Source organism: Fistularia commersonii, chromosome 23 (genome assembly GCF_037954325.1).
Source record: "Fistularia commersonii isolate RoL2024-O1a breed Wild chromosome 23, RoL_Fcom_v1.0, whole genome shotgun sequence".
Taxonomy (NCBI): domain Eukaryota; kingdom Metazoa; phylum Chordata; class Actinopteri; order Syngnathiformes; family Fistulariidae; genus Fistularia; species Fistularia commersonii.
The window spans coordinates 9,198,199-9,225,536 of NC_141306.1; the positions used below are offsets into that span (position 1 = coordinate 9,198,199).

Genomic DNA, 27,338 nt, shown 5'->3' on the forward strand with positions numbered 1-27,338 from the left:
CAATGCTCATGGGCGGGATGCGCGCAGCTGTGTTGGCACGATAAGTGCAGTATTCGGCTCGGCGTCACGTGATTCGCCGTGGAGGTGGGAGGCAGAGGGGAGATACGTTTCATCAGGCTGGTGGAATTTTTAAGGGTGGGAGGGAACATAACATATAAAATAACAGACCGTCACATGAAATCTGAAGCAACAGTAAAAAGATGTGTGCAATAATCATTGATTAATGATGATGATGATGATTATTATTGCTACTGTTGTTATTGTTGTTTTATTATTATTATTATTATTAGTGTCTGACAGATTGCGTGCATTAACAGCTCATTTGATTATGATGATGATGGTTATTATTGCTGTTGTTATATTATCATCATCATCACCATTATTATTATTATCATTATTATTACTATGATTAATATTATTATTATTGTTATTACTATTATTATTGTTACTTGAGCGCACTGAGAATAGCAGTGTCTGACATAGATTGCATGCATTAGCAGCTCATTTGATTATGATGATGATGTTAATTATTGCTGTTGTCGTTATATTATTATTATTATTATTATCATTATTATTATTATTATCATCATCATTATATTCTTCTTCTTCTTATTATTATTATTATTGTTATTACTATTATTATTGTTACTTGAGCACGCTGAAAAAGCAGTGTCTGACATAGATTGAATGGATTAGCAGCTAATTTGATTATGATGATGATGATAATTATTGCTGTTGTTGCTGTTATATTATTATCATTATTATTATTTTTTATCATTATTATGATTATTATAATTAATACTATTATTGCGATTAATATTATTATTGTTATTGTTACTTGAGCGCACTGAGACTAGCAGTGTCTAACATATGCATTAGCATCCCATTCGTTTTACTGGAGACATTGAATTACAAGATATTGATCATTAGCAGCGTATTATGTATGCATGATGATAATGGTTTGCTTGATGGGAAGGTAAATAGCACTTAATACATTAATACTCGTAATACCCCACCCACATTTATGAGGTCACACATCTCTGTATGAACCGATCAAAAACCTCCGCAGGCGTTTTGTGTAGGAACGTGAAAGCTGTTCGCGCACGTGGCCTTTGAGAGTCCATCATTTCCCAGCGCGCACGACCGCAAAGTGCCAAAGCAGCCAGGGGCCCAGAGGGTTTACCGCTGCCCTGGAAATGTATGCATTAAGTTCAGGACTTCAGGACTTCAGCAATGGTATGGCCGATAATATTCAATGAATTCGTCCAAAAATACATCTAAAATGTACGGTGCGAATCACTAGCATAGCGCTAGCTGTCGAGCTGGGTGTCTGATAGTGACTCCAGTGGCTTCTTCTGTTAAAAATCGCACTTTTGTGAGCGGGCCGAGGGCCCTGACATCCGAGTAAACTCCACCGCGGTGCCTTGAAGGTTTCAGACCGGCTGCCGAGACTCCCTTGACTGCAGCGACACTCGGGAAACAAACTTCCATTCACAGAAAGAAAAAGGACAAACAAATATCGGGACTAAATGGCAGCAGGTCACCCGGCATCTTGTCGACACGGCTTCCGGTTCCCTCGGTTACAGCGCTGAGCCAGCCCGTATAATTACCAACACTTTTTGCCAAACGTTGTACTCGAGTTGTTGAATTTTGCATGAGGCGGAGCCCGAATGCGAGTGTGATCGACGCTCCTCCGTTGCCGCTCCTCATAACGCATCGTCGCCGTAATGTCCGTTTGGCACGGGCTCCCCCTCAGTATGTAAAGCCGGGGATTCGCCGCCTGCCCCCAGACCGTAGGTCCAATTACAACCAGCACATTGCGGGTAAATAGCCTTAAATTATACATACTGTTTTTAATCTCTGTGATATTCCTCTAATTAGCCAGTATCTCGCCGTAATGTGTGTCTCCGTGTGCCCTCCGAGTGGAGAGTGGCAATTTACGCCCAGATGCTCAATGAAAGCGCTGTCTGATAAAGCTAACAGAAGTTACTCTGATCTCTCCCTTAATCTGTATGTGCATGTGTGTGTGTGTGTGTGTGTGTGTGTGTGTGCGCGAACACAGAATGGTTTGTCCGACATCATTTTTGTGTCTGGCTTCTGGCACTCTGCAGAGGCAGACTGGCAGCCAATTGCTCCCATGACCCTCTAGTCTTACCATGCTAACAAGCTGGCCAATACACAAACCTCGAACTGTCACAGAAGAGGTCCACTGGCGTGCGCTTGCACACACACACACACACACACACACACACACACACATGCAAGAGACGATAAAAAGGCCACACACACACTTGTCACTCAGGTCAGCAAGAATCAGCAGTGACTGACTAGCGCACATTAGTGCTCAGAAACACTGACGGCTAACAACCCAGCTATACACACACACACACACACACACACACACACGAGTATCCAAAGCCCCCCACAAACACCTGGGACCCCCCACACCCTTACTACAAAGTTGATAAGCAGGTTTTCCCGCCGCCGAGCAGCAGGAGCAGGTAGGCAGAAGGCGAGAGCGGAGCAGGAGTCAAACCATCTAATGATGAAGTACATGATCACCCGCTACGCCTCCGAGCTTTCCATTCAGGTAGAGCGCCTCGAGAGCGGGCAGAGGTGGAGGCCTTTCTCCTCCTCCTCCTCCTCCTGTCCTCCACCCCCTCCACTCCTCATCTCTCACACCCAACACCACCACCACCACCACCACCATCACCGGAACAGATGTCTGCTGTAACCCAGTAGCTCCCATCGCTGTAGACACATGGAGGCGCCATCTGGCCCGGAACACTGCTCTTCTCCAGATTGGGGAGTGCCTATGTATGTGTGTGTGTGTGTGTGTGTGTGTGTGTGTGTGAATGTATGCCAAAGAAACAGAGCGCACTCGGATTTGCACGCCATTTGTAAATGTGTGAGTGTTAGCGAGTGTCTCAGAGACAGACGGCGCCCCGTGCATCCACGGCACACCTGAGCGCCTCCGGTCGTGTTTGTTTGGGTTGTGCGCCGTTTTCTCCCCTGTTACCTTCCAGAGGCAGGTGGGACGCCGCTCAACCAGCCCTGGATGGAATAGCAAACCCTCCCCGTGTGTGTGTGTGTGTGTGTGTGTGTGTGTGACATTGGTGTTTCTGCAGATGCTCACACACACACACAGGGTGGCGTTTTCTGTTTTCTCCCCACCCCCCTCCTCCCGGCACATTTGCAATATCATTTGTTGTGGGGCGGGCACTCCGGAGCTACTGGGCCGGCGGAAAAAGAAAAAAAAAAAATCGGCAAAAAATCCACGGCAGCAGACATCTGGTGGAAACAAACAAACAAACAAAAAAAAAACAAACAAAAAAAAAACAACGCAACCCCACCCGGCGGCGGCGGCAGCAGCAGCAGCAGCAGCAGAGACAAGACAAATAAGAGAGAGAGAGGAAGTGCACAGAGAAGGAAACAGACCAAGACAGACGTACAGTTTGCAAGTTGAGGGCGCTGAAGTAAAGAGCATGTACACAGTATAATGTTTAATGTTGTTCTAACCATGGTAAGGAAACTGCACTCCATCGCTCTCATGCTTAATCTTCCTCTCCTGCACACTGGCCAAATGGTGCTGCACTGAAAGGCCAAACAGGGGAGAAGGGAAGAGTTAACAACCGAAGAGGGGGTGGGGGGGGGGACAAGGACGGAGTGGGGTGGATGGGTGGATGGGAAGGTGGGGGTGGGGATGAGAGAGAGAGAGATACAGAAAAACAGGTTGCGGTTAAATAATGGGCAAAAAAAAGGGGGGGGGGTTGGACGTTACGGAGTGCAGCAAGTGTCTACGAAGTGGTCGCGCTAACGAAACGGCAGCATGTGAGTGCGGGAGCGACAGATATGGAAGCGGACGAACAGAACCTGCGGGAAGACGCGTCTGGAGTCCGTTTAAATTTAAAGCGAGCGGTCAGATGATCGAATGATGCGAGCTAGATGGAGGAGGTTCGATGACGCCCCTCCTGTTGCCGCCGTGCTAAGCTAGTGACTTTAGCACTCGGAGGTTGCTAAGGTATTTCTCAGCGACGAAACAAAGCACGTTTCCCCCAGACTGGGATTTCAATATCGAACAGTAGAGTGTATAATGTTCACTCGTGATTTATATAAGTTTATTTCCTCCCTAATATCTCGGCGAGCTCCGGAAATACAGAATCAGATTCGACACAGAGCGGGGATGCGCGGCTCGGTCACACACACAGAATCGATCCAGAAGTCAACCTTATATGTTAGAGTGCCCAAAAACATGAATAAAATATACATATATTAAAAAAAAAAGACATTTTAAAACAATATACAGTGGGGAGAACAAGTATTTGATACACTGCTGATTTTTTCAGCTTTGCAAAGCATGTAGAAGTCTGTCATTTTTATCATAGGTACTTTTCAACTGTGAGTGACGGAATCTGAAATTAAAACCCCCGAAAAACACGTTGTATGATTTTTAAGTAATTCATTCTTTTTTATTTTTATTGCATGATTTAAGTATTTGATACATCAGAAAAACACAGAACCTAATACTTGGTGCAGAAACCTTTGTTGGCAATTACAGAGCTCGGACGTTTCCTGCGGTTCTTGACCAGGTTTGCACACACGCACACACACACACACACACACACACCGAAGCAGGGATTCCAACCCCCTCCTCCGTACAGATCTTCTCCAGATCCTTCAGTTTTCAGGGGAGTTGCTGGGCAATGTGGACTTTCAACTCCGACCAAAGAGTTTCCATTGGCTTCAGGTCTGGACACTTGCTAAACCAGGGCTCGGCAACCTTCAACACCCAAAGAACCATTTGAAAACACTGGGAGCCGCAGTTACTATTTGATGTGTAAAATAAAAGGTACTGCTGTATACAGTATACCCTTGTTTTTCGCGGGGGTTACGTTCCAAAAAGATAGGTAAAATCTGTGCAGCAGAGCAGAAACCTTTTTTTTATTTTCTAAAATTATCATACAATTAAATACTCTATTATACATTGAAAAGAACGAACAAATCATTTTACAGGTTCAATCATTGTTTCACAAATAAAAGTACTGTACTTTAGAAACACTTTTTTCAACAAATTGCGAACAGTTGCAACCCTTTTTGCATCCTTATTAAAACTTATTGCCGCTGTCGTCCTTATGTTTTTTTTCTGCCTTCTTTATGGAACCAACGGAAGATTAATTAATTCCGTAATGCCGACCTACAGCCGCATAGCTTTTACCTTCCCTTAGCATGTCCAGAGGTTTAACTTTATCTGCGATAGATAGCATCTCCCGCTGCCTTTTGGGCCCTGTCGCAGGTGCTTTTGTGGGTCCAGAGCGTTTCGTCAACATTATGGCTTTAAGAGAAACTCGAAATTGCGAGAGAATTTGCACGTACATAATGTAAATTTGGCAAGCTGTTTTACGTACGTGCACATATTAAACCGCAACGTTATAGAAGAAGCAGAGTGACTTTTTAGCCAATCAGAATGCAGAACACAATGCACGATGGAAATCCGTGAAGTAGCGAAACCGTGAAAAGTAAACCGCGTTATAGCGAGGGATCGCTGTATCTTGCTTTTTCATATTTTGCCTACCTGTGCTTGAAAGTCTCGACAAATTGACGGTGCCTTGGCTGGTATACCGGCTTCCGTGAGTGTGACGTACATTTTGAAAAATATATAAATATAATTTTATTTTAATATTTCAAGATCACAGCAATCTTCCAATTTAGATCTAAAATTAAAGAATAATATTAAGAATTATAAAGAATAATGTTTCCACCTCCATGTTTCACGGTTGGGATGATGTTTTTGGGGTTTATACGGGTAATGAGTGGAGAACAGGAGGACTTCTTGAAGAAGAACTAAAGGGTCTGTAAGAGACGCTATTCTTACTGGTTGGAAGGTGATCAAATACTTATGTCATGCAATAAAATGGAAATGAATGAATTAAAAATCATACAATAGATTTTTATGGACTTTTGTTTGAGATTCCATCACTCACAGTTGAAGAGTTCCTATAATAAAAAATGACAGACCTCTACATACTTTGCAAGTGCATCAAATACTTATTCTCCCCACCACTGTGTGTATATATTTATACATATATATATATATTATCGCCTTCTTACAATTATCAGCTGAGTCATTTATTCAAGCTTTTCAGAAAACACAGAAAGACATATTTCAAATGAGTTGATTTGGGAAAAAATGTCCTTTTAACATAATTATTTTACAAAGGTGACAATATATATATATTTTAATTCATAAACTAAATCCTGTTTCCCTGTTTGAACATGCCGACTGCGCTCGGCGACTCTTCTCCTTGAAGCCGGGTCTTCATTTCCTGCCGAGCTTGACTTTTACCGACGTTCGGGCAAAATGTAAATACGTCTGCGAATAAAACCACAACTACTCGAACCGTCTGGGCCCTGCGAACGTCTACGGAGCGTGCCTAGCGTGCGTTTCGGGGTTGACGAGAGGGATCGGGGGCGCGTTAGGTCAGCGATGGCGAGGGGGTCGAGGGGGAAAGAGATGGGGCGAAGAGCAAAGACACAAAAAGGGACGAAGTCGGAAGGAGGAGAAGATGGTAGGAGAAGGTGAGCTGTGTCTTTAGGTCCACTTCAAGTCAGTTAGTGTGATTATTAGCGTGTTTATGTCGTCTAGAAGGCGGCACCGTGACTAGGCTACGGCCTCGGGGAGTCCAATGCTACAGGCAGCACTGGAGATCCTCCTGTAGGACCAATTTTTTTGCTTTTTTTTGTCTGGGTAACAGAAACTGTCCGATTTTCTACCACTGTGTTAACCTATCTATCTATTGGGCGAACTTATGCTGACCTTGAAGGTGCCAGTAGGGCTTCTCCTACGTTTTAAAGAAAGAGAGTGACTGTAGCTCAGGGGTGGGCAATTATTTTGGCTGGCGGGCCACATTTCTTATTTAATTTTTATGCATGGGCCAACAAGGTGAACAAAATGAAAATTGCAATTTCAATATCAAATTTTATGGCATTTTATTTCAATTTTAAAATCATTCATAATAATAAAAATGTACCGACCAGCATTGTTTTGGAAAAAAAAAATAAAGGAAAAAAATTAAAAAGGAAAAAATAAGTTTCTAAATTCAATAATGATTGAAAAGACTTGTTAAAATGTTCAAAGAAAGTAGTTTGGCTGGCCAGATAAAAATGCAAAATGGGTCGAATAATAATAATAATAATAATGATAATGATAATAATAATGATAATATTAATAATATCAAAATAAAAATAATAATAATAATGATGATGATGATGATGATGATGATGATGATGATGATGTTAAGAATAATAATAATCATAATAATGATAATGCTAATAATAATAATAATAATAATAATAATGTTGATAGTAATGATCATAACAATAATAATAATGATGATAATAATAATGATAATAATAATAATAATAATAATAATAACGATAATATTAGCAATAATAATAATAGTAATAGCAATAACAACAACAATAATAATAATAATAGTAATAATAATAATAATAATTATAATAATTTTTTAAGAGGGATTTCTTTGGGTGTCCAATACTTTGATCCATGAAAAACAGGAGTAGCCCTTTCAGCCTTTTATCCCCGGTGTCCCTTTTTGGAAAAGTTCTGAATGGACGTCTGAAGCAGCGGGACTTGACGTGGACCTAAGCTCGGCTCTGGTTCGACATGAGCGAAGGATCGAACCGGGGGAAGGTGGGAAGGGGGAGGGGGGGCTCGGAGGGATTACCTGCATCCACATCGTTCGGCCAGCCGCTGGACTGAGAGCTGCTGCCGGCGGCGGGGGAGCGGCCCGAGTAGAAGACATCATCCACGGGGCTCTCCATCTCGCTGTCGTCAATCGACTTGCGCTTGTTGGAGCTGGAGGAGCAGAAAGGGCGATGAGGTAGTTGAAAGACGGAGGGAGCCGAAGAGTTTTCCATATCGAGGCTAATTTGGTTGTTTAGCTGAAAGCCCAGAGCGAGCCGACGAAACAACAGGCACCGACGGGATATGCGGGTCTCTAATAAATCAACGCGAGGACATCCGAGGACAAACGTGAGCGCACATTTCCAGCGGCGTCATTCGTGTATTTGCATGGGATCGGAGAGGGGATACAAATTTCAGACGTCAGAGTTTCCCCTTCGCTCTTTTTTATTTTCATATTATGTTTCAGCCATGGGGGACAAAATTAAGACAACTGGAGACAGCGAGACAAACACGAGGCCAAAATTGATTTAACATGCTGTATTGATACTGCCAGCCTCACGCTAGCAACCCGGCGCAGGGTGTGTGTTACGCCGTCGCTGGAATACATTCTTGTGTGTAGCTGCGTTTTTTTTTTTTTTTTTTTTTTTTTATGGACTCGTACATCTGCGAGCAATAAACGAAAGGGGCCGCGAACGTACAGCGTGTCACTGCGGATCCAGGATGTCTGAACGTGTGCACGCGCGGGGAGCCTGGGATGGCACGAGCGCGGCTTTGGCGCAAACACGCGATGCGGGGTTTTTTTTGTTAGATAAACGTCGACGGATTCTGCGTGGTGTAACTACCTCCGTGGGAGACTTGCATAAAGCTCCATTTCGGTCCTGCGGCGTGAGACGAGCAGGAGGCGGCGACAGACGGAGTCGAGAGGGTGTGGGTGGGGGGACGGACAAAAGACACGAACGCAGACAGACAGAGCAAAGGGCAAAGTGAGAAGGAACGAGAAGGATTAGCGTAGTAGCAAAGAGGGGAAGGGAGGGGGGTTGGGGTGGAGAAAGACCACAATCAAAAAGGCAGATCAGGCCAAGAATACAGTAGATGTAAGTAGTTACAGAATCCAGAAATGAGGTAGGTTAGTAAACGTGCACCCCTCCCGCACCCGCTGCGGGTTTGCATACGTACCTGGTGGATGGGGTGGAGGTGATGGAGCGCCGTCCCAGTGTCACCTGATTGATGTTGTAGTAGCCGGGGCTGTCCAGGTCAGCCAGGGAGAAGTTGGGGCCAGTCGCTGTAGCAACCGGGGCTGCGGAAGGCGAGGACACACAAGTACATGTATGCAAATGACAACTGTCGCTTATGTGTTGTTATGTGTAGCTTTAAGATACTACATTACCCATGATGCATTAGGCGACAGGTTTCAGAAGATGCCTTGTACGTAAGCAGGCACTTGGACAGTAAAGTTTGACCGTGTGTGTGTCTTATTAAATGCACTACCCGGCATAACAGCTTACTGTATATCTATAGATATATTTGTGGATGTTTGTGTTTTGGCTTGGGTAAATTAGCAAGAAACGGCCTGATAATAACAAAAAATATAACCATTAGCATTCACTTGCATGAACATACAAGTGTTGTCCCTCCGTCGTTCATTTTTTAGCTAGCCAGTGGACCGGAGGATAGTGAATATATTTGGTAGAAGGATGCTGAGAGAGGAACTGCCAGGCAGGAGGCAGATTTATGGATGCAGAGTAGGAGGGTGTGAGGTTGGTTGGTGTGATGGGGTTGGATGGGGGGGAGACGATTCGCTGTGGCGACCACTGAAAGGAGCAGCCGAGAGGAAAAGAAGAAGTAGACTTTCATGGGTCTGGGTCACGTGACCCAAGAATGAGGAGCTGGATAAATGGTGCATCAAGGAGAAGGTGAAGGTTTCTTGAAGAAGGTTTCTTTCTTGCAACAAGAAATGCAAAAACAAGAGTGGCCTGAAGGACACAACCCCTTGGTTAGGGAGAGTTGAGCTCGGGATTAATGCCCGGTGAGATCCGGGAAGAGCCTGGCCCCACGGGGGCCCCAAAAGAGTCCAGAGTATCCAAGAACTAAGCTTTTCTGCTCTGCGGCATAACGGCGCGGGCTGCGGTGTCGGGTCAATGAGCCAGGATCAGTCACTCAACAGTAGGAGATGTTGAGCGAAGGCGCCAAACTTTGATGAGATTCAGCTTCACCACGCCCAAATCCAGCAACTACAGCAAGAGCTTTCGGGACTGGGGAAGCACCTCGGCCTGGAATAAAACCGCCCCGTGCACAACCAATCACCAGAAACTCAAAGATGACCTCGTAAGATAGACGCTCTGGGAGTTTCTTGACTGCTTCAGATACTTCCAGTCTGAAAGAAAGGGTACTTTACACGTCATCAGACGCTGGCGTGGAAGCTCAACTGGAACTCGAGAAGAGTAGCCATTTATTCTCTTCTCTCTCTTCGTAGGCTCCTGATCAGAACATTTGTGGATGAACCGATAGTTTACGTCAAGTCGATCTTCTCGGGCCTGAAACAGCCCCGGGCAAGAACGACCCTTTGACCAACAAACAGGAGAGTTGGCGGAAAGGTTTCTTGTCCTTTTTGGACAGCGTTGCAAAAGCAGGGCTTTCGCAGGACAAGGGCAAGACAAGGACTCTGGCTCTAGGGATCCTGTTTCAGTCCAGGTAACTACCAAGAGGCTGAAAGGTCTGACTCACCAGCCAGCTTCAAAACATGGATATGACAACATGGAGTCTTGCCGGTTGCCTTCCTGCCTCCACTGCTTTGTGAGACGACTGCGTCAATGTCGCTGGCCGGGTTTGCCACACATCCGTCGGCCTCCCATCAGCCCAGACACGGAGTTCAGAGTTTAGCGTACAAGATATCGACCGCTTTATTGGAACTCTAAGGGTTCCGGTGTTACTTCGGTGAGCACTCTGATACGGACAGGCTAGCGAAGCGGCTGCGGTTGCAAGACAGGAAGTTGGGTTGGGAGTCTTCCATAAGCCTTGTTAGGATGACGTCTATATGAGAGACCGAGTCCTTGTATCTTGGCCTGGAGGAAGATTCGTGCAGGTGCTAAGGAGGAGCTAACCAGTAGGACAGTGTTTTGCGGCTAACAGATGACCCGCTAGGGGAGGAGCAAGTTGTTTACAAAGTTCTCCAAAGCCTGCCTGCAGAGGCCATCTGTATAGCTGGGGCTGCAGAGCATCTTTGAAGCTAGGCTAACCCTGCTATAATCTGCCACTTCCAAGCAGGTGCCGCTCAGCGTAGAGCCGTCCGCGTCCCGAGAGGCCGCTTGGAAAAAGACCAGAGAGGTTCTAGAAAGGCTGGGGACAGGGCCTTTGGGTCTGGGTCTGAATAAAAGGGTGCCGCTTTGCTGCCGAAAAAAGCCCCCGGGAAGCGTCGCTAACAATGTAAATCAGCGCAGATCTTTAAGCTTTGAGCGAACGGCACACTGTCAGTGTGTTCCGAGAATATCCGCCTGTCACCGGGCAGTTTTCTCTCAAACGGTTAATATATGTTTGTGTTTATCCTGCTGGGAGTAATGTTCTTGTTCAATGGGCAATATGCATCACATGAATTGCTTCCTACTGCAACCAGATGCCGTCTGACTTCCTTCCCATTTGCGGGACTCAACCCCGAGCCTCATCCCCATCCGTGCGAGATATCGGCTTTCAAAACCGAGACGGAAACATGCCATTTATATTTATTCTGAAAACACATTTCGCCTTCGACGGCCGGTCGATTTCATTTTTTAGAAAAACTTCACTGTGTTGTCTGCAAATCATAACAGAACCCAATACAGAACACTGTAAGTAAAGCATGAAAACGTTTACATGACTATTAATATTCAAATATATATCGGGATGTACTTGTGATTGGAACTGTCGCATCAGTAGTGCTTTGCAAGACTGTGTTGAGTCAAGAAAAGATTTACAACAATTAGTGTAATGAGGGATGTTAGAGGCGTTAGAAACCGAGTGGAGCCGGGCCACAGATGATATCTGTTGAGAAATGCCTGACGGGGATCGGGGGGCCGGGGGTGGGCGGGCGTGGGATTATATAGCTGTGACTCACTCTGTGACACGCGGACCAGCTCGGCTACGTTCCACACCCCTGAAGTCACAAAGCAGTCCTGGAAACTCAAGTGGCCTGTGCAAAAAGGAGACAGAGAGGTGTGTGTCTGTGCGTGTGTGTGTGTGTGTGTGTGTGACAGGCTTTTGAATAGATGCATACACCAAACGCCGGCTAAATGTTACATTTACGCATAAACATACGCACAATAACGGTACACATGCGAACGTGCAGGGAGAGTGGAAAAAAGGTTCGGCGTGTTGACGTCGTCCAGCGCGACCATGTGTTTTTAATAAGATACGCCCGGCTATTTGGTTGATAGATGATTTATTTATATTTACTTTTTGTTCTTGTCTGACAGGTCGACGCAAAACCGGAGATCGCGACTCCCGCGACGACAAGCGGAGAGCATTGCGTGCATGCCGGGTACCGTGCAAAAACATGCTAACCCCCCCCCCCCCCAACGTCCGCTCTGCACCCGACAGCTGCCGTTCGACCGCGTTTGTCATTAAATAAAAGGCCGGGTCAGGAATACCTCGGCGGTTATATACGGAGCGGCTATTTTCACATTAGCCGCGACGTATCGTGGAACGTGACCGCTGAGAGGAACTGCGGGAATTGAATCGGTCTACATCCGGTGGGATCCGGATTAGCTCGCGCTTGCGTCCAAATGACGCGGCGCGTACAGGACGCCCCTGGTCGTGAGCAGATGTTGAAACATCTTCTTGTCCTCTCTACCCCCAATCACATCTCATTTTCTCCCAACCTCCCCGGCCCCCTTCCTCACATTTCTCCTATTCACCATTTCACTCTCCCTCCTTCACTCCAGCCCCGTCTGGGGTTAACCGCAGCGGGGACAACGCATGAGGTCAGTGCTCAGCGCAGCAGCGGCCATGTGGTTCCCATCTTCCAATAACGTCAGTGTGATTTATGAGCGGCCCACCGCAATCCCAGCGCAACGCCCGCGCTACAGTTCCATCAGCTCTCCTTACCATAATAAACCCGATAGACCCCGCTAATGCCGGGGACGCACACAGAGAGGCCTGTGTTTGTGTACCCATGCGGTGTTAGCATGCGCTTAGCGTATCGGCGCAGGCATCCGAAGGGGGGCGCGCGGCGCGAGCGCGCGAAGGTCGGGGGCGGTCGCACGCGTGTTGACTTACCATTCGGCGGCGGCTTGACGTCTGTGTCTCCTTGCTGGTTGGAGTTGTCTGATTGTCCCGATTGTTCTGAAACGGACACAAAGAGGAAGAGGGGGCGGTCAGTCGGATCCGCCGAGGCGTGAAACTCGCGGGCTTAAAAGTCACGGGGAAGGGAAACGGGTAAATATTTTGCCTCGACTCGACGGCCGTGAAAGCATCTGTGTTGTTCCGAATACCACGACGGAGGGATCATCGCATCCTCCGAGTACGAGCGCCGCCAACGGAGGAGCCCTTGAACCGAATGATGTTTTTGTTTGAGGTGTTTCCTGATGAGCCCACCCACACCGCCGCTCCATCTTTTTGTGTGAAGTCCTGTGTTGACTTTGGTGGCCAACGTTTTTTGACGATATTTCCCGCCATGGCAACCGAGGCATCCGAGCTGAAAAACACGTCTCCTCCGAAAACACCCGTGAATGGATGTTTCCACGAGGGCGTCTCGTTTTCAACAGCCGTGTTTCCATCGGAGAAAGGATGACGAAGATTTCGTTTTTCTTCTACTCTCTGTTTTAGCTCGTAACGAACTTGTTACGCTAACTCTGGGACGTCCCTTCCGAGCAGAAGTTTAGCCGGCTCCCCCTGTTTGCATGTCCACGGCAAAGACCCCTAACCCCACACAGGACCGTAGAAAGAGTCCGACTTGGGCTTGAGAGCCACTGTGAAGGATAAAATGTTTCCAAAATACCACACAAATGAAACCGCGAGTACGACCTGAGAATGTAAACAAAGCCGTCTTCCTCGTATGGCTACTTCCTGTTCAAATACACTTATGGGAGATGGTGACGTTGAGATTGAGGTAAACTGAGGAATTAAAGCTGTTATCGCATCATGTTAGCTATTACCGTATGGTAAATAGCACGACTGTTATTAGCCAGTAGTGCTAATGCGCTAATCTCTCTCTGTTTCCATCCCAGCTGGTCGAGGCAGAAGGCCACTCACATCGAGCTGGGATGGATCTCGGGTTACCGCGCCGCTAAAAGGTACCGTTCCCTCGCCGCTCTTGCCAAGTGCTCACTCATGGGGTTTCTGCCAATCATCTTAAAAAGTGCTGTCCAGACCCGCTATACGCGGAAGGTGCTTTCGGACAACCGGGTTGAGCTTCGGTGCAGCGGAAATAAAATCCGACTCGACTGCAAACACATGATTTTGGTTTGCCGTAGGCCGATGTGAGTCCGGTCAGCGAGGTCCCACAGTGCCCCTGCTTCTCCACCAGTCATTTGAAATAGTATTGTTTCTGTTGGGGTTCTCCAGGTGCCGCGAGCTTCATCGCTACGTTTTCTTACCTCATTAAACTACCCGTCCGTCTCGCGGCTCTCTTATGAACGCCCAAATGTGGACAAGTGATTTCTGAGTAATAGGCCTGTGACGGTGTAATGGGCCTTTCAGACTTGACAGGACGTTGGCCTCACCGCGCTACGAAATCCATTATTTCCGATTAATTGCATGCAGATGCCGCGCATGAGGCTGCCCGGTGACCGCGCGGTTGGAGGGGAGAACTCTGATCGGAAGGCGGAAAAGAAGCTCGGCCAATGCAATGAGAGCGGCTACGCTCCGCAGACGAGGCTCGATCTTTGGAAACAAGCACACCTTTGTATTGCGACCGCGGACTCACGGAAACACTTTTATTGATTCCGTCCTCCGAGGACTTCCCGAGGTGCGCGCTGACGTCGCGGCGCCGCGACCGGACGACCGACGGAAGGGCCGGGTAGTCGTTGAAAATACGCACCCGGGTTTCGGGAGTGATTTATTTAGGCTACACCTGCCAGGACTTCAATTTGAAATTACAGGGGAGCTCTTTAGACTCGTAATCCGACCTTCCTGAGTTGAGCTAACGTAGCACACGGGCTAATTATTCCCTGAGCCGAAGCTTTAAGGCCATACCGGACCGAGACCGGAACGTGCACGCTCTCCCCCCCTCCTCTCTCAGCGCAGAACCAGTAATCTCTACGTTTTCCCTCACCCAGACCTAATCTCGGGTGGCGCCGGCGTTTTCCGTGCCAGCAAGCGGGTGCGTTATTCACCCGGCGAGCCCGCTGCCCAGAGCGGAGGGGCGAAAAGAAAGGGAAGTAATCGCTCCATCACTGTGGGTCAGAAAGAAGGGAAACACACACACACACACACACACACAGGCGGTTTCTGTTTTTCCGCCGCGCTATTCCCCTCATTCGGCGGGAGGAAGAGTCCGTCTTCGCGTCTTCCTCCCTCCGCTCCTCTCGCTCTTTCTGCCTCTGCTTCTCTTTTCCTCTCGTGCTGTCACTCCGCGGAATCCTGGCAGCCATCTTAGCGCTTGGCAGCCATCTTAGCATTGGCGGTACACGTGCATTCCTGCTAGCTGACAGCACCGCCCCCCCCCCCCCCCCTCCACACACACACACACACACACAGGCACACAGAAATACGTGGTTGTAAAGCATACACTTTCTGTAATGCAGCATCCCAACGGTCTTAAAGATAAATGGACTTAAATAATATGAAGTTAAGGGTATGTTTGTCTGCAATCCTGTGAGGTTCCTGTTTCCTGCCATAATAACATGTTGGGAGTGATGAATCGCACGGGCGCGATGAAACCGAGACGTTCGACCCATTCGGAAGGACTTGAAGGAGCGATAAAACGGCGGTTCGTTGGCTGCGGGTCCGACGATCTCCTGGACGCGATACGAGTGAACGCCATCCTGCGGCCTCCGTCGGTGGTCTCGAAACCGGCAGCGACGCCTGTCGCACCTGCACGGCTCAGAGACCAACACCCCCCCCCCCCCCCCCCGGTTGTCATGACAACCGAGCCATCACAACGATGAGCGGTCGTCGGGAGCGCGTCGGTCCATGTGTCACTGTTTGTCCTGGAAGCTAGTTAAAGTACAACAATAATAAGAAAAAGAATAAAACGCTAGACCAGGAGTTCTATTTTTGTCTATTTTAAATATATCTTGGCAACGACGGTCGTTACGGGATTATAAACCGATGTTACGCTCAGCCCCGGTCACGTTATCGGAAACGTGCCGAACTCGTTTTTCCTTAAACAACACGGTGGCGGAAGTCGCTTTGAAATGAGTTTCGATGACGACGCGATCGGGGAAAGTCAATAAACCTCCGCGGAGGTGCAAAGATGTCGTGATAAATAAGACCGTCAACATATATAACGTCGGAATAAATAAATTGACTCTTACTGTAACGCCCAGAGCCTGTTTTTCTTAAACCACCTGTTTACTTTAGGACTTTCAAGCCGGTGGGGGTTAAACATGCTCCGCTTCCGGGTGGTGCACGAGATCAAAAACTAATAATCCGAAATGGTATTTATTCAAGCGGCACGGCGGCCGTGTTTTCCCCCCAAGCAGTCGATAAATCGGGAGACTGGCTACCGAGTCAGGGCGAACCCTCTCGTCCAATGAGAGGCTCCGGAGAGATAACGAATGAATGAATGAATGAATGAATGAATATTCATACAGGGGAGAGGTTTCTAGCCCAATTTGCGCAACAGTTTTATAACTGCTGAGCATCATAACAGGGAAAGATCTGCCGACCTTGGCTTCGACCTTGGTTTATGCCGGGGTTGAAATGGAGACATTGTGATTGACAGCCACGCGTGAACTTCAAATTTTCCAAACAACACTCAAAGTGAATTCCTTTCCACGTATCCGTACACTATATAATTGAAGCCGAATGCTTTGTTGGTGTGAGCTTTGAGGGAATCAAATTCAGGTGGTTCTCACTCCTGGAGAGTCTCTGATGAAGAACTACTTCATCCCTTTGAAACTAGAATGGAGGGTTTGCAGACGCAAAGCATCCTTTGACTGTTTTGTCTTCTCTCTGGCTCCGCGGCCCCGCTTGAATCGCAGTTTAATCAAACGTCAGCCCCGTTCTGACGTATTTATTCATTCGTTCATTCGTGCACTCCAGGTCGCAGGGGCGCAGAGACAGACATACAACCATTCACTCACTTCTTCATTCATCGCAGAAAAGAATATAACATTCATCCTCTCATTCCCAGCATTCACTATCACTCACACATCTGGGTAATTTAGGGTCTCCCGTAAACCTCCTGTTTTTGGGTGACACATGGAGGCTCCACACGGAAAAGCGGCCCCGTCATAATGAAAAACCCGGGGAACCTTCCCACACAAACCACTGCGCCCGCTGTTTACGATGTCAATATAAAAGATGCTTCGCTGGAAAATGTTCAGACAGACTCCGACGTCCTCATCGAGACCCTGGTTTGCTTTTTTTTTTTTTTTTTTTTTCATGACTCAAGGATGCGGCGTCCTCCACGGACGCATGCTTGCAGGTGCACTATGTTAAAAAAAAAAAAAAAAAAAACATGGACAAATGAATGGAATTCTGTACATGTGTGTGTGTGCTGCAGCTTGGCAGCGATACAAGTATTCACATGAATATGTACATTGTGTGCGTGTGTGTGTATGAGTGTGTGTGAATGCCACGAGGTGACTGTACAAGTCATGTGACCCGGCGCCGAGGGTGCGTGGAGAGGACCCGGAACGCTCCCCTCTCTCTGTGAACAATGGCGCGGCTGTGTGTTTTCATTATCCCCCCCCTGCTCTTGCTAACGCTCCATAGACCACCAGCAGGGAGAAATCCTTGCCAGCAGGCTTCTCGTCCCTGGAGGCTGTGTGTGCATGTCCATACCTATTACACACACACACAAGGCCGTGCGTGCGTACGTACGTGCATGTGTGTACCCACATTTATTAACATGTTGGTTCAAGTGCCCGCATTTGCTCACGCGCGACGTGGGTACACATGCCTCCGGAGCGTAAACAGGGTGCGAATCGCGCACAGACGCGCAAACATGCACACACACACGCACACACAGACACACACACACGCACACACACATACATACATGCACGTGCGTGCACAGATGAGCACTCTTATCTAGTGCCCGCAGTTGCCCCGTGGCCCCCTGCACATGGCCCTGGCGGAGATAACACCACACAGACACATGCGAGCTATCCAATAATCACACACACACACACACGCGCACGCATGCACACACACACACACACACACACGCACGCGCTCACACAGACACATACACACAAACATGCGGTTCGCTTTACAACTCAGTCAATATACAGTCACTGATATACTCCCACATTTAGCGCTCAGGCTAATAACTGGAGGCTAACACGCAGGCATTCAAAAGCCATGTGTTTGCAAGACACACACGCCGCGAGACGCGGATCATTCGGGGACACACTCCCGACATAAAATCAAGCGCTCCGTGCACGTCGCACAAAGACACCCCCCCCCCCCTCATAAACACACACACACACACAAGCAAACACGCCCTTTTTAATCTAATATGCTCAAACTGAAGGGGATTTTTCACGGCTGGTGAAAGAATGTAAAACTGATACTCGGGAAGGGAGGGGGGGGTGAAGTTTATTTCCACTCTCCGGACGAAGCCGAGCCGCGTTTGAGTTCTGCTTCCTCCAAACACACGAGCCGACACAAAAAAGGTAAAATGCGTCTCCTGCACGAGGGAGCCTAGAGGCGAGAATAACGACATCCGCGTGCAAACACGCCGCAGGTGAAGACAGAGCGACTCCTCCGACCCCCCCGGACCCCCAGCGTCATCTCAGGATAGCCGGGGCCGACGTCAGCTCGCGGTCAAACGCCGGGGCCTCTACCTCCGACGGCTCAGACAAATTCGCCACTGTTCTTCGCTGCTCTTCGTCTCCGTCTGGCCTCCTCCTCCTCCTCCTCCTCCTTCTCTCCCTCATTGTCCATTCATCCGTCCCTATGAGTTACGGCGCCTTGGCATGCCAACGCGAAACCCCCCCACCCGTGGGTACGGAAGGCAGCGCCGGCCGCGACCGGAGGGCGCTAAATTCACACGTCTGAGCCCAGATGTGACAGGCCTCTGCTGATTGGACACTCAGAGGTCACATGTAAACAGGAATACAGATTATAATCCGGCATGGGGAAAGAGACGGCGAGGGTTGGATTTCTCTAGATGACATATGAATGAGGGGGGAAATGGTTGTGCGTCTATGTGAAGTGTGAATGAATGGTTGTTTTTCTCTATATGACGTGTATGAGAGAGTGAATGGTAGTATACAGGACTGTCTCAGAAAATTTGAATATTGTGATAAAGTTCTTCTGTAATGCAATTACAAAAACAAAAATGTCATACATTCTGGATTCATTACAAATCAACTGAAATATTGCAAGCCTTTTATTATTTTAATATTGCTGATAATGGCTTACATCTTAGGAAAACTCAAAAAATCCTATCTCAAAATATTAGAATATCATGAAAAAGTCATTTTTGTTTTTTTATTGCATTACAGAAGATAAAGAACTTTATCACTATATTCTACTTTTCTGAGACAGTTCTGTATATTTTTACATAAATTTTCTAATGATTTAATAAATCATTGATTCTGTTTATATACTTTTTATATCATTTATATCACTATTCGTGCAATCCCATTTAGTGCAAACACAAACACACTATACAGTGCATATATACATGTATATGTATATGTATATATGTATATATATATAAATACATAAATTCCATTCTGTTACATTACATCTGTCTATTGATCTAATCTTTATATTCTATAAAGAACTTTATCACAATATTCTACTTTTCTGAGACAGTCCTGTGTATTTTGACATTAATTTTCTAATGATTTAATATATCAGCGATTCTGTTTATATACTTTTTATATCATTTATATCACTATTTGTGCAATCCCATTTAGTGCAAACACACACACACACACACACTATACAGTGCATATATATATATATATATATATACATAAATTCCATTCTGTTATATTACATCTGTCTATTGATCTAATCTTTATATTCTGTAAAGAACTTTATCACAATATTCTTATTTTCTGAGACAGTCCTGTATATCCATGCGATGTGTAAATTCAAGATTCAAAGTGTTTATCATTGTATGTACAGTGCGTAAACGTGTTTCCCTGTACAATGAATATCTCACTTTGCTGTCCGCAGTGGATTTGGATATGTATTGACAATAAATATTTAGCGTAAACATGATTATAGATATACCGTGTACAGAATGAGTGAGTGAATGGCTGCTCGTCTCTATATAATACGTGCGTGAATGACGACTGAATGAGAGAGTGAATGTTTGGATATCTATATATTGTGTATTTGGTGATTGGTTGCACGTCTGGGATTATAATCCAGCAGTGCAGGTAGGTGCTCAGGAAAGTGTGTGACGGGAAAACTCACTTATAAACATAAACTTTCAGAGCGCCAATCTGCCTCCCCTCCCCCACCACCACCACCTCTCCTCCACCCGCCTCTGGATAAAGAAATGGCGCAGCCTCCCCCAATTGGGTTTCGCTTAAGAGGTTTATCAGTGTGTTGCTAAACATTCTGACCTTTTTTTTAAATCTTTAATGCGCTTAAAATGTTCCAAACCCTCCTAATCCCCACGGCGATCCCACACAGATGTTCACTCGGCTCTTTTACTGGACTTCATTTCAAAAAAACGAAAAAAAAAAAAAAAAAAAAAAAAGGAAAAATCCCCCCCAGCTCCCCCTCCTCCCTTCCCACCACTCCGTTTTCACTTCCTTTCCTTCCTTAAATTAATAATAATAAAAAATTGATAATAAAAAGCCCTGAGATCAGACCCCCCCCCCCCCCACCTGCTGAGTCTCGGTCTACCTGCAAAGCTTTAATAACCTGACGGTTCCAACTGGACCTTATGCTGGTGTGTGTGTGGGGGGTGGGGGGGGGGGTGTGTGTGTACGTGTGTGTGTGTGTGTGTGTGACTGGGCATTTAGCTGAGCTGAGGGGATGGCATGTGAAAAGCAAGAAGGTCCCTGGTTCAATGCCAGCAGCCTTTCTATGCGGGGTCGCCATGTTCTACGCATCTTCTTTCACACACCAAAAAATATAAGACGTACACCAGAGACATGTGAATGGTGTGTGTGTGTGTGGGGGGGGGGGGGTGATTGTCTGTCTCCGTATGACGTGAATGAGAGGGTGGATAATTGCATGTCACTTTACGATGCGTGATGTCTCGATATTGTATGAGGATGGTTGCACGTCTCAATATGACATTTACTGTCAATTGATTCGTGTGTGAACCCGCCTCCTGTCCAATAGCAGCTGATTTTAGGATAAACCGTATAGTCCCCAAACTTTTTCCTGCGAGGGCCAAATAACTTTTCCCCTCTCTGACGGGGGGCCGGGCTGGTTTGTAACAAAATGTGTGACGATCGCAGAGGTGTCTAAACGTAAACACTTACCAAAAATGAACCCTTTCTGGGATCTTAAAAGGAAAAAAAAATCAGAAAATAAATAATAACATTATTAATGACTGATGTCTTTGTGAAGATATTTTTAAGAATCGAACAAAAAAATAATCGTTCGTCCACCGCAGGTTAAATACCCTGCGTTCTGCATCTATTTTTCTCTTACCTAATCTTTTCGCCATTATGATGTTATTTGACAGGGGTGTGTCCAGGTTTTTTGTTTTTTGAGGGAGGAGTTTCAGATAAGGGTGGAATAGAATGTTACGTTCTATGCACGCACAACTCACGATCACGTGGCCAGAATGAAAAAAAAAAAAAAAAATGCGGAGGCGTGCCGTAGTTTGGGGACCAGCGGTATAGATGAATGAATGAATGAAGTGATTGGAAATATTGACCCAGCGGCTACGCTACTTTTCCTGCTATTCAAACCAGCAGCTGTTCCAGTGGCTTCCATCACTCATCACTGTTTTCTAACTTGCCGCTTTATTGATTCCCATTTGCACCCCCAAACACACACCCACACACACACAGATACACACTGTCGCTGTAATGGGAGAGATATGTCTCCCCCCCCCCCCCCCCCTCCATCCTAAACGGCTCATTTACTGTCTCGCGGAGCATGTTTGTGCTTTCAAACGGAGACGGTTGCCGGGTATGAATGACACCGTAGTTTTGGGATGGATTTTCCCTCAAGCTATTTTTGGCGCTTTGCGCCCTTGCCTGTTAAAATCAGCCACTTCCGCGTTCTTCCGACGTTAAGGCCGGGGCCGCGTGACAACGCCAGAACCATCGTGATCGGAAAGCAAAGATGATCGATCGTCATGTGCGAAAGCACGGGAGGGGGAAACTATAAATACGTTACGTGCATTGTGTCTCGTGCGCTTCCGTGATAGGAGTGCTGGTGCAAAGAAAAAAAAAAAATATGACTGGATGGCGCATATTGAGGCACAGTTGGAGATAAGTGTGTAAACATCTGTGACTGACAGGCTGAGCGGCGGCGTGTGGGAGGAGGTTCCTCTTCGTTCCCCGACTATGCACGCACGCGTGCACGAGCGTCAACATGTGCGCGAAGCCACGGTCTGTGGGAGGGTTTGCACGTGCGCGCTTGCAGCGGGTCTAGCTCGAGTTAGCCCAATAAACCCTGCTTTTTTCACATCAGATGCACATCTGTGTATGTATATATGTGTGTGTGCGTGAGTGTGTGTGTGTGTGTGTGTGTGTGTGTGTGCCTGGCCGGAGCTCCGTGCCAGCGAGGAGCAGGTGTGGCGAAGCAGCCCCTGCGTTGCCCCGTTGCCCATCTGCGTGGCCTTCTGTGCGCCGCCTGCACCCTCTCTGTGCCAACGCAGCGCAGAGCCGGGGAGCCAGGCGGCGAGAGGGGGTGAGAGGGGCCTGAAGGGAATCAACCATGGGAGAGACACCATGGCGGGGGGTAGAAGGCGGGAGGATGGGGAGGCAGCTGGCTGGTTGCCCGTATAAACCCCCCCTTTCCACCTCCTGCACCCCTCTCCCTGTCCTTGCTCCCTCTGCCCCGATTCTTTTATCTTTTATCTGCTCCTATGCTGATGAGCTGTGATGCAAACACACACACACACACACACACTCGCAGACAGAGTATCCATGCTGGAAGAGATAGAGATGTGAAAGGTAGGAGGATTTTTCCCGAAAAAAAATTAATAAAAAAAAAAAAAGGGATATTATTGCAAACCCGCCCGGCTGTCGCGTCTGGGCCCGGCCAGCAGGGGTCGCCTGTGAGCGGCCGGAGAGCTCGGCCTCTCCTGGGGAGGGCGGGAGATACCTCAACAAGGAGGAGGTGGAGGGGGGTGTGTGTGGAGGGACGGCTTCGGTAAAATGTCCGGAGGAAGATGAGAACACACACACACACACACACACACACACACACACACACTGCCGACAAACCCTTTCGGCGGCTCTCATTGGACACGCCGATGCTTCACGCCGGCCCGTAACATGTCGTTTCTCCATTTTGAGTTTCGCGAGAAGAGATGGAGGGATTGAAAGAAGGTCTGAGCGTTACTCCCGAGCTAGTGTATTCCTTTGTGTGTGTGTGTGTGTGTGTGTGTGTGTGTGTGGCACCGGCCTGGGCAGAAGAGGCAACTGGGATCATGTGATGCCAGTCTGTGCCAGGGAATGTAGGGGTGAGAGGAAGGGGGGAGGGTGGAAAGGAAGAAAAAAATAAAAACGTGGTTGAAGAGGAGAAAAGTGAACGCAAGGAAGAAAAAAGAAAATAAAAAAAAGACAGGGAGAAGTGAATGAGAGAGGAAGAAAAGGGAGATGGGGGGAGGAGAGGGCGGGGGGGGGTTTGAGAGAGGAGGGGGGCTCGGGGGCTGGGGGGGGATTGTGAGAGCTGTGGGAACGTTTTGCCTCGCCAAGAAAGACGTGAGTAGGGAGAATAAAAGAAGGAATGAGAGAGAAAGACAGACTTGTTGGCAGAGGAGGAGTGTGTGTGTGTGTGTGTGTGTGTGTGTGGTGGGGTCGGGGGGCAGCATATAGTGGGCACCAGCTAGGAGGCAGACACAATCAAATCCAGCACTACAGGGGAGGTGAGAGAAAGCAAACACACACACACACACACACACACACACACACACACACACACACACTCAGCTGAAAGTTAAACGTAGAGAGGTAGCAGTCAGTTCGCTAGCGGCCAAGAATTCGGACGTGCAGACTATTCTCACAGTATCCCCGCTAATAAATCTCACACACACCGCCATTTAAGCAAACAAGCATGCTGCGATGCGTGCCTATCCTTGACAGCCACATCACTCACACAATGGCTGTACGTGTGTGTGTGTGTGTGTGTGTGTGTGTGTGAGAGAGTGTGTGTGTGTGTGTGGGGGGGGGGGGATCATGCTTTTGTGAACTTCTGTCTGCATGGCTTCTCACAGCTCACCCCCGCTGGTGCACCTCAGAACCACAAGGGTCTCCCCAAAACCTTGGTGCACGCACACACACACACACACACACACACACACGCAAACCCCATGTTAGCTGCTCTGCGGGAAAATGGGTAAGCGAGCCTCCAGCCGCTAATCCCGCTGTAAGTACGTTGTAATTACTACTTTCAACATAAACAAATAATCTGCCGTGCGTAACGACGACAAGGCGACGCGGCGCCACTGACCTACTGAGCTATCAACCATCCCTTATCGCCACGGCAACAGCGGTGTGTTTGTCTGCTTGCATTGACAGGGACGAGTCAGATCCATTCTTCCCGCTATTGTTTTAATTCTAACAATTAGCATCCCAGCTAATTAGATCTGTATTGTGGTATTTTTAAAATTTAGCAATGTAGCATTACATTTTCTAACCACGGCCTTTTCCATGCGGGGCCTCCTTTTGGGGGTTCAATAATAAAAAAAAAAAAAAAAGGAGCGTTGGATCAAGAAAGTGATTTATTCTTTTTTTAAATATCTCCAGCCAGAGAAAGCTCGCGGCGACGGCGATCGTTGGGGGAAAACGTCACGTCGCTCCGATCGAGAAAACCCCATTCTAGGTCGGTGAACTAGCGCGAATAAATGCTCCCAAATCTATCGGGGGGCTTGGAGGGCGTCTTTTACGAGGGGCCGTAAAACCCCACACACACACATAAAGCCGGCCTGTAAAAATAATGTCTGTACTGCATAAATGCTCGTTTGGCCTAATGAATTAGGGGAGCGATGAATGTCCGCGTGTAACTGCACATCCTCCCCGGGCGACGTCGTTTGCGTCGTTAGCTTTGCGACGCCCCGCCCTCCCGGCGTTGACACGGAAGTGCTTATAAGACCTTTATAACGCCTCAATAATGCCTTTATAACACTGTCACGAGCGAAAAAACATTTCACTGAACCCGAGCCGGAGGCATAAATGAGGCGCGAGTACAAGTGGTGGCTCCGGTTAAGCGAGGGAGGTGTGTGTAAGTGTGTGTGTGTTGTGGAGGCGAGGGGGGGTGACAGGGGCTTTCCAAAGTCAACTGGAAAGCGGCGCGAAATCGAGTGTTTCTTAGGGGAAGGAACGGCCGGATCTGCAGACCTGCGGCATGAAATGAAGATTTATTCTTGTGAGTTGACGCTGAAGGAGAAAATGAGAGAGAGAAAGAAAAAGAGAGCGAGAGAGAGAGACGGAGTAGCAGATGAGCCTGAGAGAAAACAATCAGCCAAATGAGGGCAGAGATAGAAAGGCGACCTTTGACCACCAGCTGTCTGGGAGTCACCGCCGGGCTGCATTTGTCAGTCTGTGTCCCCGGCTGAACCTGGTCCGAGTGTCAGTGACTCCAGGCGCAGTTTGCCTCCACGTGCACACACACACACACACACACACACACTGCCATGCGAAAGGGCCACCCCGCTCCCCACCTCACCCCCGCTATCTGTGTCAAAGCTAGCTTTATCTCGGGCAGATAAGGTAAGTAAGCAACCGCCCCAGGCTTCCTGTCTCCGACATGCTAGCGAGAATACGAGCCGATAAATGCCCCTTCACACACACACACACACACACACACACACTTTCAATCGACGTCCCCGGGGCCCAGAGGGCCGAGACGGGAAAAAAAACACCCTTCCCCGTCGGACACTAGAGGTCACCGGCGTGCGCTTTCACGCGGGATCAGATGAAACGGCGGCGAGTCAAAACGCACGTCCATACATGTCGGACACGAGGGATTAGCCCACTTTCCGACGGCTTACGGCTCCACTCGAGCTGATAATTGGAGATTTATTCTGCCCATCTATCAATCCATCTATTAACTTATTAACCCGGATGAAAGCTGTAAAACCGTCTTTCCTCTCAATCGGAGGCGCGGGGAGATTAAGCTCGCGCCGTTGACTAATATTCAATCGCCTCGGCCTTGTTATCTGCGAGGGGAGCGTTTCGTCGCCTGACGTCGTCTGAGGAGACGACGGCGGGAAGATCCGACGGGAGATCTGGAGGAGTGGGGTTCGTACTCATAAACCATTCGTTCATTCAGTCGTTCTTTATGTACAGCTTATTCCGCACTCCGCCATTTACTCTCATTCACACATGCAATAGAAACATGACCATTTATCATCATATAAATGCGAATTATTCAGACGCGTCATAAAGAGGCAAGAATTCACCCTGGTCTAGAGCAGACCTGGGCATTTTAGGGCCCGGAGGCATCGACATGTGTCCCACGTGAGGTCAATCAGCACATTAATGAAAAGTATTTTATACTTTTCATGTCGTACGAGTGTGTTGCTATTCTCTCGTCATTGCTTTTGGCTCTCCGGTACCGTATCCGTTGTTTAGAGACAAATACAAGCATTCACCCTCTCATTCACTCCTCATGTAGACACAACATTTCACTCACATTTCGTAAGTCACATAGAGACGGAGAACATTCACCCCCTCATTCACATCTTCCATAGAGATGCACAAACATTTATCCTCCCATCCATCACCATATACCGTATTTTCCGCACCATAAGGCGCACTGGACTACAAGGCACACCTTCAATGAATGGCCTGTTTTTTGAAAACAATCATCTATATGGTGCACCGCATTATAGTTAAAGCCACAGTAGTGGCTGGGGTTACGTTTTGCATCCACTAAATGGAGCTGCGCTAAAGGGAATGTCAACAAAACAGTCAGATAAGTCAGTCAAACTTTGTTAATAGAATACAAACCAACACTCTGACAACTGCGTTCACTCCCAAAACAAGTTAGCGCATTTACAGTACAGTACCGTACTCACCGGTATTGGAATTTGCGCCGCCTTTGTTGAAAACAATGCTTTTCCAACACGATTTGTCACAGTTCAAAGCGTTTCATAAAACAAAAGCACTGAGAAGGACCGCCTCGAAATTCATTGACGTTCGTGTCGCTACCTAGCGCTGTTGCTTTCATTCAAATAGCGACTGTAGCGACGCTTCTACTTGCTGCTCTCTGTTCCAGTTTGTCCTTTAACTGTAGCCATCTCGTTCTATTTCACATTTTCCCCTTTTTTTTCTACATATGCATCTATTTATTCTTTTAGTTGTTATTAATATTTATTTATTCTTTTTACATTTCTGGTCTTATATCCCAAACCCAGAGATACCGCTATAGTGTTATTGTTGTGCCG

At 47.4% G+C, this 27,338-nt stretch overlaps 1 protein-coding gene across 11 annotated transcripts in view; it reads right to left on the bottom strand.

Annotated features, from left to right (window-relative positions):
- Positions 1-27,338, bottom strand: part of nfixb (nuclear factor I/Xb) — a 132,374-nt gene that overhangs the window by 20,682 nt on the left and 84,354 nt on the right. For 7 of the 11 annotated variants that reach the window (XM_086170269.1, XM_086170274.1, XM_086170268.1 and 4 more), the window contains 5 exons: positions 12,953-13,018; positions 11,793-11,867; positions 8,882-9,002; positions 7,746-7,876; positions 3,520-3,594 (listed from right to left, as the gene is read on the bottom strand). In XM_086170269.1, coding sequence (XP_086026395.1) covers positions 3,520-3,594; positions 7,746-7,876; positions 8,882-9,002; positions 11,793-11,867; positions 12,953-13,018 — 468 coding nt within the window. The remainder of the gene's footprint in view (positions 1-3,519; positions 3,595-7,745; positions 7,877-8,881; positions 9,003-11,792; positions 11,868-12,952; positions 13,019-27,338) is intronic. The other 4 variants (XM_086170277.1, XM_086170276.1, XM_086170271.1 and 1 more) reach the window with 1 other exon arrangement.